We start from the raw sequence: 18,546 nt of genomic DNA on the forward strand, positions 1-18,546 counted from the left end.
TGTTGCTACAGTAAAGAGTAATTTCATGGTTTGTAGGGACTGAAATGCATTTGATCATCTCTAGTTAAAAACACCAAATGCTCAAAGTTGAACTGGACAGATTTGCACTTAACAGGCTCTCTAAAACATAGCTTGATATATATGAAACTTTATTTTTTTTGTAAAAATACAAAAAGTGATTTTCAGACCTACTTTGGTATTGGAACCACCTTAATTGAGGAAAAAAAGCAGTAAAACATGTTAATCAAACCTTAACTGGATCATGCTGCACTGATTGCAGATATGTTAAACTTTTACTTGTGAAAACAAAAGAAAAACAACAAAAAACAAAACAAAAAACAAACAATGGATTTGTTTTGAAAAAAAATATCTGCAAAATCTTGGTCGTCTACTCTATTATTCAACATAATGCTTTGCCTTGTCTCATGATACATCTAAACAGAGCTAATTTAAGGTGTTGTGAACAGAAAACAGCAAGGCAGGTACAGAAGTTCTCCTACAGCAACAGCAAATCAAGATGATGATGGGAAGCTTGAGTGATGATGACAGTGGTTCAGCTTACATTCTCAGACGAATGAAAACAGAGTCAGGACAAAGCAGATAAGACAGATTTGGAAAAGCAAATATGTAGAGAAACAAATCAGATGGAAAATTAAAAAAAATAATAATATCAACTGTTTTGTACCAGTTAAGATTTTGAAGAAAATCAATGCCATCATCATCATTTGCATTTGCTTCACAGTATTTATGTTTGAGGTCATCGAGTCAAAGTCACATACGTAGGAATGTACTGGAGATCCACTAAGAAATTGGCTGATAACAGGGAACGGTTTGTCTTAGGTAAATGTTTCCTGAGTGATGGATTGAGTGTCCATCTAGTTGGACACTCAATCCGTTACTTCTCCAATCAGAGAACACAGCATATCTAAGGGCCAACAGGTCACATTGACAACACTCTTGGGTGTGGAAGCTGTTACTGAGTGAAGCAGACTAAATGTTGGCTAATATTCTCTCAGTGAGGTGTTTGAAATCAAACCAGAAGATATTTTTTAAAGAAACTGTATTTTCTATGAAAAGGTAAGACATGCCTGCTGTTTATTCAGGCTGTGGAAAAGCAAGAGAAGGCTATACATTCAGAATATATGAGCAAAACCAAACATATTGCAGCACTGTTGCTCTGTTTGATCATTTTAAGGTTTAAATCTGCCAAGGAAAATATAGCTTATGGAAATGTTGGCAGTCTTTTGGAAATATCAGAGTTAAGGTAATGGTCTATATGCTCTTGGGAATACACAGAGAGATCAATGTTTTAGTCATTCTAACTGTGATAACTAATATAAAAGGCTAAACCCAGTTTAAAATATAAACTACAAATCATTTTTGGCCAAGTAAATTTCTGCATTTTATTAGCTAACAATGCAATTTATTATCATTGGTTTGCTGTCATTTGATTGTGAAAAAAAGTAGTAAACAATATCATTAAGCTGTAATCTAAGATGCTCAGCAGAGTACAAGGCTAGGAATCAGGGAGAAAACAAAGGTTTATAAAACGTGAAATACAATCAATCAAAACATGGCTATTAAAAGGTGAAATATAATACTTTCGCATGCTTCTCTATTGTGGATATCATTTAGAAACCAAACATCACCAATCTTTGCAACGTCTATTACAGGGGAGGAGAATGGCAGAAAGATAAAGCAAAAGCACTCCCTTCTATGCCTGCTGTAAACATGAACAGGGGCTTAGGGAGCGCTATCCGTGGTGCTGAAATCATTCAGCGGCAGCAACAGAGGGAGAGCTCAGTTGGAAGCTGGAAATAATAACCGCGTTCAGCAGGGAATACAGGCCTTCAGGGAGGCTTTGAGGAATTCTAATAACTCATTCTCAGGAAACTTTCCTTAACGATTCAACGAACAAAACGAGTACCGGCTACAAGTTAATCTTCTGTTCCCAGTAAAGAGGGTCGTTCTCCTCACAGTTGCACGCAGCATAATTTAAATGCAAATACAATTCAACAGCATATGCGCAGTGTGTGTGGAGCACTCTCACAAATGGTGATAAATTACAAATGAATGACTTCTAGAGAGCCATCGTGTGGCCTCCCTCACAAGTCAGCGGTCAAGCCGTCTGGCAGGCTGGACCTCACAGACTAGCCCGCTGAGTTCTGGATGGCCTTCAGGTTCGCCCCGGTTGGCTCGAGCAGCTCAGCGCCTTCTTCTTCTACTCAGCCTCCATACGCATCCTGATTGGTGCTGCAAAATGTCTCAAATATGGCGGTTGGCTCTGATTTAAACTGGGATGTCAGGGGACGGAGCTGCGAACATGACCAGAGCTCAGTAGAACGCTGGCAGAGGGCCCACGCTACAGTGAAGCAGTCAAACAGAAACACACAGTCGCACATGGAGCAGATAACAGAGTCTCTGTAGCAACGCTGAAGTCACAGAATGTAATAGTTTTTTTTTCAGCTCACTAAATGGTGATTTGCAGAAAAACTCCAATAAATTTGTGAATGATAAAAAAGAGATTTGTTCCATTTATTTCAATCTGATAAACCCTAAGTGGGGCTGTTACCTTCAGTTATTTAAATTAAAATGGTAAGGTTAAAGAATGAGACCGCATCTTTGTGTGAAAAAGGAGAATTTGTCAGGTTGAGTTAAGGATTTACAAGGTTGTCCGTTTTAAACAGGCTTGATTTATGCATAAGAACTAGGGCTGTATGATTTTGACAAAAAAAGTGTGATATATTTCAATAATAATTGCAAATACGATTTAATTTTGACCTTTCCCCTTCCTTAACCACAAGCAACAAAAATGGCCAGTAGATTTAGATAATTGTAAACATCTTAATCTACTGGCCTATCTACAGGACTATTTAAAACAAGTAATTTAACAGTTTTTATTAATCAGAAGATTATTATTCAAGAGAGTAGCTTGTTGAGTTGGACATCAATCCTTGTTGAACATAAAGTGCAGCCAACAAACAAGTCTATGTATTAAACAGATTGATCAGTACTTAATGGAGGAAAGCCTCCACCACATTAAAAATAACAATAAGAAATAAAATTTGACATAAGAAGCATTACATGGACAAAACATATTTTAGATGTGACAACTAGAATAAACTTAAAATAAAAAATCTGAACTTCTTTGGACATTTTAGGTCTAAATTGGAGAATGAATTCAAGATTAGAAGAAATTTTAAAAAATTTGGAGAAACCTATGTAAAAACGATCTTCACAATCTATTGAGGCTTTAATTATATATATTTTTTATAAAAGTAAAACATAGCAATAAACATATACTGTCTGTAACTACACATGCATGCCCAATCAAATCCCCATACATGTACACACAAATCCATTCAAACATCAAAACAAGGATACAAGCATGATAAGAAAATAATTATATTTTAAAACAATCTAATACTGTTTTTATTTTTGTTTGTTTGTATTCTTACATAGCTAGTTGTGAAATATGACAGTATTCCTTGACCAACCACCAGGGGGCAGACATTGGCTCTGCTGATTAGAAGATGCTCAAGCAGCATGACATTAGCTCTCTGCTGCTCATGAGCACATGTATGCATGCAGCTGCACACACTGCTTCATTCTCTGCTCCTGCAGAAAACATTTGAATCATTTGTGCTCATCAAATCATTTTAATTATCTCTAATACAGTCACTGTACAGAGTGTAAGTGAACATTTGGTTCATGTTCAGTTTGCTCATCTGTGCAGAAGTTTGGTGCTGATCTGAATGCTCCAAGTCTGGCATAAAATCAGCTAACCAGCTCTTACGTCAGGTAGTCTTGTCTTAGTATGGCTGAGCGCTCGTGTCTTTGATGGCTTCTCAAAGTCCCAATAATAATTCCAGTCACACACAAATTAATTAAACCTGAGATGCATGTTAGACTGATTACTTTCATCCCTAATTAAATACAATCCATGAAAAGAGTGATGCAAACAAGAGCTTCTCTCTATAATTTCCCCCTTTATTATTCTGATACTATCTCAGAAACAATGCAAATTAACTTCTCTACTGGCTGTTAACTCTAGAGAAACCACAGTCTTAATGACAGAGTCAACAAGAAAACGAGCATTTAAAGAAAAGAGATTGCTTCTGCGCTTTGTGTTTTAGCTTTCATTCTGGAGTTTGTGCAGTGCTCCACATATTAATTGCTGTGTGGTTAAAAATGTGTGTGTGTGTTCCTCAGATGGCCGGGGGCAGAACGATATAAGCAGCCCAGGGAAATTATCAAGTCTAATTTTGACCTCTGACCAAAGCATCTTCTATAGAATTGGTGCAAGTGCACATGTCAAACAAATAAAGCTTGCACTGAGCAATTGAACTGTCTTTGCAGGTGGCCAATCATGCCTGAAATAGAAAAAAAATGTTTGAATCTTCCTTTGGGTTAAAATATTTCCTCAAAAAAAGAGCAGTCTTTCATTTTTGTTTGTTTTTATCTTATATTAAAAAGTAAAATCGTTAAAGGTCAGAATGGCTTTAAGGCCATTCTGTGCAAGTGCAGCGTATCACTTTGTGTTCTTGTCTCGTTTCAACTATTCCCAACACAGAATCACATCATGATGGGGCTGAATGCAGAAATAAAAGGATAATGTTGCTTGGAGCCCAGGCAGCCAAAACTCTTTCACAACCCTCCAAACTCTTTGTTTGTGCCGGGGATTTGGGTTCAAAACACAGTTCAGTCAAACTACAGCATTGAGGGTTCCTACACATTTTTCATGTCCAGATCCTGTAGCTTCCTAGCTTCAGAGTAGCAGAGTTCTCTGTTCCAAGTATAAATAGAAAAGCTCTCTGTTTACTGCAGATGTTTCTATTGGGGTCACAATAAGAAGAGAGAGAGAGAGAAAAGCGAGGAATGATGGATGGATGGATGGATGGATGGATGGATGGATGGATGGATGGATGGATGGATGGATGGATGGATGGATGGATGATTAATAGATGGATGGATGGATGGATGGATGGATGTGACATTCAGAGAAATGGAGCAAGAATCAACATCTGGAAAGTGTTTAAAACAGGGGTGCCCAATTTGTCAATCGAGATCTACTGGCCGATCGCAAAGAGGGTGTGGGTTGATCGCATGACATCAAAAAGTAGGCGATGAATGATCTATCTGCACTATGACATTTGTCCTGATTGGCAAACAGGGAAGCCAATCTGGCGTCACTTGGGTCGGCTCCCTGCGCATGCTGATTAAACCATGCTAACCTGTTCTGTTCCTGTGAGTGTATCTAGCCTAGAATTTATTTATAACAAAATTTAAGAAAAGGTGTAAAAATGAGTGCCGTAGCTGGCCTGAGTAAGAAGCCTAAAACCTACCACTTCCACATGGAATGGGAGGAGGATTTTTCCCCCATTATGTCACATTCTGAGTGCGTTTGCCTCATCTGTCAGTGTGCCATTGCTATTACAGAGAAAGGAAATGCGGAGCGGCATTTTCGGACTGTTCATAAAAGCCACGACATTGACTTTCCGCCAAAAAAGCGATCTGACAAAGAGAAAGGTGAAAGAACTAAAATCCCAGTTGTCCGGACAGCAGTCATTTTTCTCACATCTGACCACAAAAGCGAAGTCAGCCACCGAAGCATAATTTAGGGTGAGTCACTTAATTGTTAAGCACAAGAAGTCCTTTCAAGACGGAGAGATGATAGAAGATGCATTTGCTGAAGCCCGATTCCTTGTTCCAGGACTTTAAAAACAAATCAGAAATATTATCTTCAATCAAAGCTCTCCAGCTATTGAGGAATACAGTTGCACGCCGCTCTGAAGTCTTAACTGAGGAATTGACCCAGCAACCTTGGAAGGATATTGCGGACTGCGAGTTTTTTCCCCTGCAATTAGAAGAGTCAACAGATGTGAGTGACACAGCCCAGTGGTGCATATTTATTTGGATGGTGTTTTCTGACATGAATGGGAGAGAGGAGCTGTTGAAAGCACTGCCCATGAAAGAACAAACGTGAGGAGAGGACGTTTTCCAGTCTTTCAAAACCTTTATCGCGAAAACCCAGCTCCCGTTGTGCAAACTCGTGTCCATCACCACGGGTGGAGCGCCTGTCATGGTTGGCCGCTCGAATGTTTTCATTGCTGAGGGTAAGGAGGATGATGCTTTCCCGGACTTCCTCAATTATCACTGCATAATACATCAACAAGCCGTATGCGCTAAAACGCTCAACATGAAAGAGATAATGGATGTGGCAACGAAGATCGCCTGCTCTATTCGAGCTAGATCTCTTCAAAGAAGTCTGTTCCGCGTACATCTGGAGAAGGCTGACTGCGAACACTCTGAGTTGTTGCTACACACTGTTGTGAGATGGCTCAGCCGAGGGAAAGTCCTGCAAAGATTTCGAGACATTAAGAAGTTTTTACTTGCAGCAAAACATGCAGAATACAGCCAATGACATGATAACCAGTGGCTGCTAGGCTTTTGCAACCCATCTGACCAACATGCTGAACGAAATTACTGTAGAGCTGCAAGGAAAAGACAAAACTGTGATCAATCTGATGAGCTCAGTTAATGCTTTCAAAAGAAAGATGCAACACCTGTCCTCAAAGTTGCAGGGCCCTGATGTGGCAAACTTCCAGAATGTTGCATCGGAGCTGGAGATGCAAGAAAAGGTGCCTGAGCAACTCGACAGAGCAGACTGAGAACCGTCTGTCAGAGTTTGACAGACGCTTTCAAGACTTTGCTTTACTGGAGCCAGTTGCTACTTTCATGTGCTACCCTTTTCAGGAGGATGTGGAGGTGGATTCCCTTGCATTAAAAATTGCAACGCTGTTCCACCTGAACTCGTCCTGTGTTGAGAATGAAATTTTGACTCTGCAAGCTGACATTGAGCTGAAGTCCAGGGCACATGGACTGCTCTGGAACTCACTAACAAGAGGGAAAATACCCCAACACGAGTCAAATGCACCACCTCCGTGACTCCATTATTTGTTTCCACCCATTTGTGCGAATTAGCCTTTTCCCACATTAAGGTAATTAAGTCCAAATACCGCTCAACCATGACTGATGATCACCTGGAAGTGCGCTTGAGATTGGCTAGCAGTCCAGACTATGCAGCCTTGGCTGATGTCTTTCAGTGCAAGTCATCAGAGTAAGGTAAGGACAAATAATGTACACAGAGTTGTACGTTGGGTTCATGTAGTTATGAAAGGCAAACCAATATGTATTCTAATTCTAATTCAATTAAAAGATACTTTATAAATAAAGTATAAATAATAAACTTTATAAACTTTAAAAAAGAGAGAGAATATAGAATATTGAATAGTCATAATGAAATAATGATAATATAGAATAGTAAATTTATGTTTTGTATTTTTAATGTAGGTAGATCATTTTTAGTTGGTCATCTTATAAGTAGCTCCCGAGCTGAAAAGGTGTGGGCACCCCTGGTTTAAAACATATTCTGGAGACTTTCAAACTTCTCCAGAGTGCGCAGGAACCCTGTGTATTTATTTGTGAAGATGCTTGGCCCCTGTGGGATGGAAATTGCTTTCTAGACAACAACACAGAGACTAAAACTCCCACTGCAGCTCTCCAGCTTGTTTTACATTTAATATTCTGAATCTTTAAACAGCTACTACAACATGACATGAGTAATAAAGCATAAAAGCACTCAAATTACGTCTCCTATTTGTAATAAATTCCCTCAGAAATGCAGCGTGGACAAAAAAAAACAAAAACTCTTTTAGGTTATATTAGATTTTTTTTTTGTTGAGGAAAGCACCCAAGCATTTTAAAAAGGCCGAATTTTGTGTATTTTCTTTTTAGCAATCTGTGAAGTTTTACAGTAATTTGCACTATTTAATATTCCACACACAAAATATCATCTACAGACTTTCAGAAAAGTCTAAATAAAAGAGCTTCAGAGACGTGAGGGCGTTAAAAAATAAACAGTTGTCAAAATGATCCTAATCAAACAGCATTTTGCACTGCCGGCTCTCACTGCTACCTCTGCGTGACTCCTCTCTTGCAAAGCAGCAGCTGGGGTTGAAGACGCTCTGTAAAATGATGCATGAGGAACACAAGCCAGCGTATATTTAGCAGTAAGATGCTTCAAAACTGGACCCCTTCCTAATTTTGATAAAACTGTCTTGGCATGTGAAATCTCCAAAACAGCCAATTGTTATTGGTAATTATTTGGGGAGTTTTTCTTCTCTGCTCCTCCTGACAAACACATGTGAAAGACAAGAAAAAGCTAATACAGGGTCAAGACAAATGGAACAATTTGATCAAACTAATAAACTACTCATGACTACTTATTTATGGTTTTGAATTGCATATTGATTTGTATAAGCTCTTTTGCTGTAAATGCAAAAATATATATGAACCTGATCTGTACCCAATCATATTTGAAAAGCTTGATTTAGTTTCTGTTAAAGTAATTTTACAGTTTAATTCGTCACGTGTTCATTGTTATCTACGTTTGGTGGCATTTTACCATGTTACAACCACAACTATTAATATATTTTAATGGCATTTTATGTGTTAGTCCACCACAAAGTTGTGAATATTTATGAAGTTGAAGAAAAATGTTTTTCAGACTTTTCAGAAATAAGTATCCTAACTGGACGGTGAACCTCCACCCCAGTCTGAAAGTATTTTGCTGCCTCTAGCTGTTTTTTTCCTTCAGGATTGTGCTACATTCATCTACATCTCCATCTTCCAATCAAATGCGACAGAAAAGTAACCCCAGGCTATGATGCTGCCCATACCATTTTCACCACTTCTGAAGGCAATTTGCCGCACCAACACCGGGGACTGAACAATTCATTGCAAATTTATTTTTAATAAAAACATCACAACAAATTTCCTTCACTTTCACAATAACAATAGCTAATTAAATACATATTACACATTCAGGCTCTCTATGCTTGTAATATATTTGGTTAGGGTGATTCTTGTTTTATACAGCAAACAATAGTTTAGGAGGGTATTAAGATGTTTGGGTAAAGTTATTTAGAAACTAAAACAAAGTTATTTAATTGTTAAAAAAAAACAGCAAAGATGGCAATTTTATTGAGATGGAAATAAATATTTATTTCCCCAAGTAGCTGACAGATTTTTCTCTGTCGGATCTCTATCTGTATTTAACATTAACCCAAACCATGAAGACATTTCTATTGTCTAGTTAAGTACTGATTTATTTATCGTGAGTCAAATCATCGTCGCAACATTCACCAACATTTCTGCATATTTTTGCCTGTTTTTTTCTAATATCGTTCAGCCCTCCTTCCAAGTTTATTTGGGAGCACCAGAGTTAATGGGGCTTAAAACGTATGCATTTCTTCCACTTTACATGTATGCGATACTTTGCGGTGGTCATCACATAAAATCCCATTTAACACCGTTGAGATTTATGTTTGTAATGTGACAACATGCAGAAGAATTCAAGAAGAATGGATAAGTTTTCAAGGCACTTTACAGAATTTTAAGACCTTGCGAGGGAAGGATGTTTTTCTTGGATGTCCTCTTGAGTAAAACCAGGGCATGAAAAGAACATGTAACTTCTTTTATCGATTACTATTATAAAGCACAAGGGGAAAACATCAAATGAATCTAATTTTTCCAACCTGTTCCTGCTCTCTGTATGAGAAGTGTTGCCTCTGCTCCTACTGGACACTCTTTGAGCATCTCCACCACTCGTCCATGTCCTGCTGCAGCCACCGGCTGCTGGTTCACCTCAAGGATCAGGTCTCCTTCGATCAGTCCCGATGCTCCCTGTGAACCAGGCTCCAACACCTGCAGCGCAGCAACAACACAACCTCCGTCACTCGTTTAAAAACGCTTCATTAATGCGAAGCAGCTAACTGATCTGCATGTTTTACATCTTTTCCTGCTTCATCACACCCGGTTCAAACGCGTGAGACATTAAGTTGAATCTGAGGAGAAGCTGTTGAGGTATGAGGTGTGCTGGAGCAGGAAAACATCTAAAATATGCAGGACAGTGAAAAAAGAAACTTCAATAATGAATTAATTCCCCCCTATCTTCACAGGAGGAAATTACATGCACATTTCAACAGACCAGCTAGTCAGAGAAAAACACAGATTACGATCAACTACTTACACCTCATTTGACCCTATCTTCCCATGCATGTGATGTGCGCAAAAAAAAAAAAAAAAGAGAGACAGCTATATGCTTTACATATATTGATTGAATGGGGTTTTAGGGTAAAACTTTTTTGAAAAATCCTCTCAATAATTTCATCTTTTATGGCAGCAGCAATATGAAAAATAAAACAAATCGATGGGGTTGGGTAAAATTCACGTTAAGAAATATTAGTTTTCTAAAATTACTGGTCTGACACTTACTGGCATTATGTACAATTCCTATAAAATACATCTAATTCAAGCCTTTTTGTAATTAACTTTAAGTTTTTCTTTTAGTTTCATAAACTTTACTGGGACTTGAATTGAAACAGTATGCTTTGGTCACATATTCAGCTACTCCAGTTGCTTCTTGCATAAAACCTGGTTTAAGATAAGATATACTTTATTATCCTGTAAGGGAAACTCGTTGTGGGCAGAGGTAAAATGAAACAGCAAAGACATGAAGACACATGAGAGTGTGCTACTTGCTGCAGCAAATTGCTTTTATTCATTTTGTTTTGGTGATTATTCATTTGTTGCACATTTGTTATATCTGCAAAACGGCAAATAAAACAAACATGCAACACAAACACTAAACTCACTATGAATGTAAATAAGACACCATATGCCCATTCCTATTTCTTTTTGTATTCTTTTGATCCATTGTATATATGAAGATTCACTGTATATAACTGAATGCACCTTTCCTACTCTGCACCTTCTTGTATGAGCTGATGTGGCAAGTGAATTTCTCCATTGTGAGATCAATAAAGCCTATCTTATCTTATCTTAAACGGCACTTCTCTACCATGTTTGTTTTTATGCAGACAGGATTTTGACCTCTGCTCCTTTTTACAAGGTATTTCATTCATTATTAAAGATAAATAGTGTCTCTATAAGATAACTTTCTTCTTCTTATCTTATTCTCTCTCAGTTATTTAAGATTTTTACTTGGCTGCCTTGACCGATTCAGTAACAACCTTTTCTTTAAACTCCTTTAAATGCATTTCTAAGTGAAAGAAGCTGGCTTTAATTGACTGCTTAGATTTGACATTATGTTCTGGGTAGTCTTGAGGAAGAGATTTTTAATCTAAATGAGCCTTTTCTGGGCTAAATTAAGGCTAAATAACAAGGAAGCTTGAACTATTTGAATAGATAAGAATATTAGAGTGTCTAAGAAGCGAAAGGAGGAGAGGCTACACATCACCTGCTTAACTCGCTGACCAGTAGGACTGTCGGCGATCGTGAACCCAAAACCCTCTGCGCCTTTCACCATCGTGACTGTCAGCAGCTCTGCTCCCTGTCCCGTCGCCCCGGCAACGCCTGCTGCCCCAGAGGACGCCATGGACACGTTATCGTCGCGGGGTGTGTGCGCTGAGGCCGACCCGGGCGTGGTGGGCGGCAGCGACGAGCCGTCCAGGTGCGTGTCCCCGGGGTGAGAGGCTCCGGCCTGCGCCAGCGCCTGAGGAGGCAGCTGGGAGCTCAGCGACAGATACTCCAGGTAGGGATCGTAGCTGCCGCGTCCGTTCACCACCAGCGGGCGGTGCTCCAACCCGATGGGCGTGAGGGAGGTGCTCGCCGCGGCGTTCGGGTCCTCGGGGTCGAAGGGCAGCGGGTATCCGCGACAGAGCACAAGCGTGACGCTCTGGCCAATCGGCACGGACTGGAAGAGCTTCACAACATCAGCGTGAGTAGTCCCGAGCACACAGATGTCGTTAATGTAGACGATGACATCCCCTGGAGAGGAGGAAAAGAAGACGAGAACGGCTTTAGTCACACCGGGGGCCGTTTCATGTCTCACAAACCGCATGCTCTGGTGTCGGTGCTTCAGTGTGACGCACCGCGCTCTGAAAAATACAACTTGTCTCAGTCTGTGTCCATTAAATCACTGTGGACAGCGAAACGCAGAGGAAGCAGACTGTCCCTCGAAAGCGCCACAGAGGAACATCCTATCACCTGCCGGCTATCCATGCTGATCTACTGCAGGTGAGAGGTGGGATGGACAGACACTCAAGGTCTGAGTGAATGCGACCAACATCGGCTGCAAAATGGCCTCCACAGAAAGCTTCTTTATTTAGGAACTCTAAAATAGAAAAAATCCTCTATAGACTCAGAACTGATCAAATATTTAAGTATTGGGACATTTAATCTCGCCTTTACACAGGAGGCCATTTAAAAACATTTTGTTGTAATAATCCATGGTTTATTTATCTTAACTGCTTAACATAGAACGCAATGGAGTGAAACTAACTTACACAGGAAATCCAAGGTAGTTTTGGCCGTTTTAAGACCTGACATTTTCTGTGTTTTATCATTATTTTGCTATAAACTGTCAGCTGTGTGTACAGGATGATTTATTCATTTAAACCTTTTTTTTATTTCTTGTTAAATAAACAACAAAGATGCCCGTATGAAATGTTTTTTCTGCAGCAAACAACAGGCAATCAACTTTTCGCTGCTAGTTGAGCGCCACCCATTGGTCTCTGTAGGTAAGGCAGGTAAAGCACTATTCCCACACAAAGGGCTTTACAGGAGAACAAAGGAACAGAGATAAGACATAATAAAAAGATCAATCAGATAAAAAGCAGAGCGTCAAGTACAAAGAAACCTTAAAATGCAAACACAAGCATTTTTTAAATGTATTTTAACTGTTCAGAAACACACGTTTGCATCAATAGTCAGCGTGTCTATCCGGAAAATAACTTTTCATTTACCTTAAAAATATAAATAGGATATATTATATATTGTCTAGCATAACATTATGACCACCTGGCTAATATTGTGTTGGTCCCCCTTGTGATCAGCACATGAGGTGGGCTGTGTTATCTGCCGCTCAGATGTTTGCAGCAGATCCTTTAATTCCTGTAAGTTGTGAAATGAGATCTGGGAAGGAATTTTCTCATGGACGTCATTTTGAAAGCCAGGGACTCCTGGACAGGTTTATTACTGTTCTGGATTTCCATAAAAATGTCTCTGCAACGATTTCCTGACTGATATAGTTCGTCGACATTGTTTCTCATCTGTTCTTAACTTTAGATCAGGAACATTATCTTTTTAAATAATGTATTGAATTATTTATTAATTTATTTATTGCTGGTCAGACAGTAATCAGGCCTGGGAGTAGCGAGGCAAATTGAAGCAAAGCATTTTTTGGAAATCATACATACTTCACGGATCAACAAGAGATCCGTGTGCAAATAGACTCAGGTTGGTTTAAATGGCTATTTTCTTTTAATAAATGAAATGGAAAAGTGTCTTGCCGTAGTTTTCGCTTAAAAAAGATTTACTCGTGGTATCTTTGTCTGATATTTAAATTTGTTTGAAGAAAATAATCCTGGAAGGAGGCAAATAGTTTTTTTTAAACGTACTGTCAATTAAACCCAACCTTTGACATGTTTGTGTTTTTACACTGTGGTGTTTCTGTTAAAGGTTGTCATACCATCAGAATCTCACAGCGCTCCTTAGGAAGCCATAAAATTGCACCTTTAATAGTGACAAGTGCAGCTGCCTCAGATACTTTATTCTGCACCGCTGCAGACACCCACGCATACACAGACGTGAGTATTTACCCACATATAAATGTACATCATACATGTCAAATCCACAATCGTACACAATCCCTGAAAGCAATGCCACGCAGCCAAATAGGCCAGCTAATCTCAGTCAGAGGGTGTCTGCTTGAGTCCCTGAATATGAAAGTGTGTGTTAGTGCAGCTCTGGCAATGTCACAGAGTGGAGACGAGCGAATTGGAGAAAAAGGGGGGGGGGGGGGGACCAGAACAGAGAGCAAGGAAAAGGCTGGCAGACCAGGAAGGAGGGATGAAGAGAGGAAAAGTAGAGGGAGAGAAAAAGAACCCAGACAAAAACATGTTAAGGATGAAGACGGAAGGGGAAGTGTCAGACGAATAAAGAGTAAACTTAAAGGGAAAGAGAGAGAGACAAAATAAAGAGAAATAGAGTCTAGATAAAACAAAAAAAACAACAACATGAAAGCAGCAGCAGAGAGGCAGATTGAGAAATGTGCTCTGAATGAGACGTTTAGGCACCAGCCGTGCCAGGCGTGAGGCCAACTACAAACGGTATGCAGCCTACAGCTTTCTGTAAAAGTCTGCACCGAGGTTAAGCCTCCACCGGTTATTGTTTCTGTAAACTCAGCCTAAATCACAAACATAAAGAGCTTATGTATGAACCAACCAGACGCTCTGTAGGCATCTTACATCCATGAAAAGCCAACAGTTCACAAACAGAGAAGGATTTCATGTGTTTCTCGGGGCGAATCCAAATGGAAACACGCTGGTTAATGTTGGGTCCTTAACTAAATAATCCTCATGGGAAGCTGCCGGTGCTTGTGTCGCGTCTCCATCTCATGTGGTTTTAAGATTCGAGGGATAAATACTGTACAAGTGGGCAATTTAGTGAGACTGGCGTTAACGCTGTATGAGTTATATTTTTTAGAATACCTCCCGACCTTCATCCTATAATGAAGGTGTTTGAGATTCAACCAATAAAATCCTTTAGTTTCAGTTTTTTATTATCAGAGCAGCGAGAGAAAAGAAAGCGTGCCGACAAACTAATGCTCATGTCTGGGAGGCGGGAAAGCAAAGGCTTAAATATGGAGCATCCTGAATATTCTGCTGTAAATATATTTGCTGAAAAGAGACCCCTGCACTAAATTTATTTCCCCCTGTAATTCCTAGCTTATTATTTTAAGCAGAAGTGCAGCTTAAAGTAAAAAGTTTGCAAACCGTAGTCAAGTCATGTCTTGAAAATGTGGGAAAACTTTAGCCCATGTCCAGTCCTTGAGAGCCATGTCCTGCAAATCTGGATGCATCCTTTCACCAGCACACCTGAATCCAATGAATGAGTCCTTACCAGGCCTCTGCAGAGCTGGAGGACGCCGTTTGATTCAGGTGTGTTGGAGAAGGGATGCATCTCAAAGCTGCAGTTGCCCGGCTCCTGTCATTGACAGGAGCCGGGCAACCCTGTTTTAATTGTTTGGGGAGCTGCAGAAGGAGAGGGTTGCCCAGGGCAGCATTAATGCGAGAACCCCCACGGACAAGAAGGTTTGGCATTAATGCAGCCGATGACTAGAAATGGACATTCATAAACGGAATCGAAAATTGTTATTGGCCTTTAGCTACCTGCTATCAATAACGTGTAATGCCCTTCTTCTTAAAGTTAGATTGAAGGTGGGAAAAGACCCATCTTACCTCACTTTCTCTATTCTCACTCTATCAGGAAGAAGGTTGAAAATCGTCACATTTAGATCAAAACATCCACAATCTAAAATAAAACATGTCCTCAGGCAGCACGGGCCTTTAACTCTCATAAACCCATGTTAACTGCTCCGTTTAGTAAACTATGTCCCCCTCAGGCTCTTTCTCAATGTATGGTTTGTTTTTAACTATTCTTTTATATAAGCATCTAATCTTAATCTGCAGCAGTCAAGATATCACTGTTTTTATCTAATATTATTTTCTTTTGCTATTTGACCCCCCCCCCTCTATTAATTTTAATTCTAAATTGAATATTGATCTTAATATTAATTTCAATCCTACAATTGGATAATTTATGCACATGTAAACTATTTGCTAATTAGGTGACTTATAAAGGCAATTATAAGGAATTTTATTTAAGAGAATCAGCGTAAAGGGAGCTGAAAACAGCTTGTATTGCTTTCCTTCCATACTTCAGAATTATGCAGTACTTTGTGTTGGTCTGTCACCTTAATACCATAAATTACGATTAGGTTAGTGGTTGTAATGTGATAAAATGTGAAAAGGTTCAGTACTTTTACAATGTACTGTATAGGTAGGTTATAATCGGGCTTGATACGATCTAAAAACTATACATATACAAAACAGCTGTGAGCCAAAATTGCAAAACCATCAAGAAAACTGTTGCTGAAGAAAAAATTTTAATTAATAAAATCAATTTATCACAGGAAATGTTCAAACTGTAAGTGATCTGGATGGTTAATGCATCTCGGTATTGTTTGAGAGGCTTTGTGAAATGTGCCAGCCAAAACTAAAGCATTACAGCATATGATGGAAAAATGCTCTGACAGGGCAGCATCAATATTTACTTTGCATTAATGTGTTAAGCTCGACAGGCAGTGACATTAAACTTCTGGCAGGAAAATCTACTTCATAAACCCACCTATGGCAAAAAACCAAGCCCCATCTTGCCTAAGTGTCAGAAGCAGGATGCCACACTGAAACATCTCTATAAACGCATAATTCCAGCAGGCGAGGCTATTCCGCTATTTATTTCACGCCACAACCTTCTTTTGAGCCAGCTTTCATTACAGGTCCGCCGCCGATAATTACCTGTGTCCATTTTCCCGTCCTGAGCGGCGGGTCCATCTGGTATAACACTCTTCACTTGCAGGAACTCGTCGGGCTCGTCGCCTCCAATAATCGTGAAGCCGAATCCCATGTTGCTCTTCTGCAGGGCCGTGGACAGGAAGGTGCCCTTCAGCTGGGTCGGGTCCCTCGTAAACAACGGCTTTTCTACATTTAGAAGAGGAGTTTTTTGTTAGATTTTCTAAATCTTTTTTTTTCAGAGCCAGCAGACATTTGTTTGGTCAAGGCAAGTTTAGTTGTGTTGCAGATTTCAGCAACAAGACAATTTAAAATGCTTTACATGGCAAGGCAAGGCAAATTTATTTATATAGCACAATTCAGTACAAAGACAATGCAAAGTGCTTTACATGATTAAAATATAGCAAAATAAAACAGAATAAAAGCAAGTAGGGATAAAATGTAGATAGAAAAAAAAACAAAAAAGTGGTGATTCAGTTAACCTGATTCACCAAGTTAAACTGTTTTACTGTTTTTAAATGTTCTTTTTTTTGTTTCTACATTCTATCCCTACTTGCTTTTATTCCTATATTTTAATCATGTAAAGCATTTTGCATTGTCTCTGTACTGAATTGTGCTATATAAATAAATTTGCCTTGCCTTAATTAGAACAGTGGAAGGCAATCTTAAACAAATGTGTTTTTAATCTTGATTTAAAGGAACTCAGGCTTTCCGCACCTTTACAATTTTCTGGAAGTTTGTTCCAGAATGATGAAAACATAACGTGCATAGCAGCAGCATAAAAAGTAGAGTTGGACTACAAACTATAAATAACGATGTTTCAGTTATTACTTAAGATGGAAAATTTGAAGGCAGCTCCAAACAAATGTTTTCTTTTTTTTTTTATCTCCATTTAAAGGAACCCAGGATTTCAGCAGTTTTTGGGATTTTCAGTGGAGCTAAAAAAACAACTGAATGCTGCTTCTCCATGTCTGGTTTGTATTCTGATTTTGTCACATTATTTTTGCATCATATTAAAGTTAGGCGCAATCGGAGCTGAATTCATCCACCGTATGACTGGCTGACATCTAGAGGCACCGATGACAATTCCCTGCTAGGCGGACTCCCAGGAAGTGTCGCTCCGACCTAGCAGGACATAGTGTTCCTGGGTCATCGTTTGCGCCTGGGTTGACCCGCCGGGGGCCTTGGGGCAAATATGTTCTCCTGTTGCCAGAACTACCCACAATCTCCATCCCACCCTGCGCCTCACATAGTGACATCTGCCTCATCTGATGCATATGAAACTGCCCACTCTTTGGGATAGTTCACTTCAGGATAACTCAGTGGGGCCTTTTGGATGGGAATACTTAAAATGAACATCATCTTTGGTTTGGGCGACCAGCGTAGAACCATACCTCGGTATATTGTGGGTAAAGGCAGAGCAGAGAGGCCCTGGCTCTGCATCTGTCTCTGCTGCTCCAGACGTCGCTTGGCTTCAAGGACGGGATTTTCAAACTGAGTCCTTCGATTGATGTGACTGAAAATACAGCGTATCGTTAGAACGAACAGAAAAAGGCTTTAGAGATGCACTGTTCGCCAAAGAGGCATCATAGAAGGACAACTCTTCAATGAAAACGTGATTAGACGGCAGGTATTCACAAACACGACTATAACATTTCAGTCGCTTAGACTTGATGCTGATAGTTAGACTCCCTGGAGATTCATTGCTGGTCACTTCTACCTGTAGCCCTGGCAAAGATGTATAAATTCATCTTTTATTGGATTACCATTACCATTTTTGAAAAATCCAAGCTTTAATTGAAACATTTATTTAGTGGTGAAAACCCTGTGATGAGAAATACTTGTTTCGACAAAATTACCATTGGATTAATTATTGATACCCTGCTGTCAATACTTTGTAGAAAACAGCTTTGGCCAATTAATCCTCAATTATTATTATTTTTTTTATATTTTTATAATTAAAGTTCTGTTTGTAAATATGTGCAACTATATAAACAATTTGAAACACCATTCAGCAATTTGAAACACCATTCAGCATGGTTGCCATCTCAGAGACCTGGTTAAGGGGAGATGAAGAGTTTCAGTTTCACTTAGATGGTTATGAAAT

At 39.4% G+C, this 18,546-nt stretch overlaps 1 protein-coding gene across 14 annotated transcripts in view; it reads right to left on the bottom strand.

The window, feature by feature from the left end:
* Positions 1–18,546, bottom strand: part of LOC105935574 (membrane-associated guanylate kinase, WW and PDZ domain-containing protein 2) — a 156,255-nt gene that overhangs the window by 25,735 nt on the left and 111,974 nt on the right. For all 14 annotated transcript variants that reach the window (XR_002428972.2, XM_012876054.3, XM_012876059.3 and 11 more), the window contains exons 8-11: positions 17,834–17,955; positions 16,446–16,628; positions 11,324–11,853; positions 9,600–9,768 (exon numbers count right to left, since the gene is read on the bottom strand). Coding sequence is in view for 13 of the 14 variants with exons in the window: in XM_012876054.3 (XP_012731508.2) it covers positions 9,600–9,768; positions 11,324–11,853; positions 16,446–16,628; positions 17,834–17,955 (1,004 nt within the window). In the remaining variant the exon portion in view is untranslated. The remainder of the gene's footprint in view (positions 1–9,599; positions 9,769–11,323; positions 11,854–16,445; positions 16,629–17,833; positions 17,956–18,546) is intronic.

Source organism: Fundulus heteroclitus, chromosome 2 (assembly GCF_011125445.2).
Source record: "Fundulus heteroclitus isolate FHET01 chromosome 2, MU-UCD_Fhet_4.1, whole genome shotgun sequence".
In the NCBI taxonomy this organism is placed as follows: Eukaryota; Metazoa; Chordata; class Actinopteri; order Cyprinodontiformes; family Fundulidae; genus Fundulus; species Fundulus heteroclitus.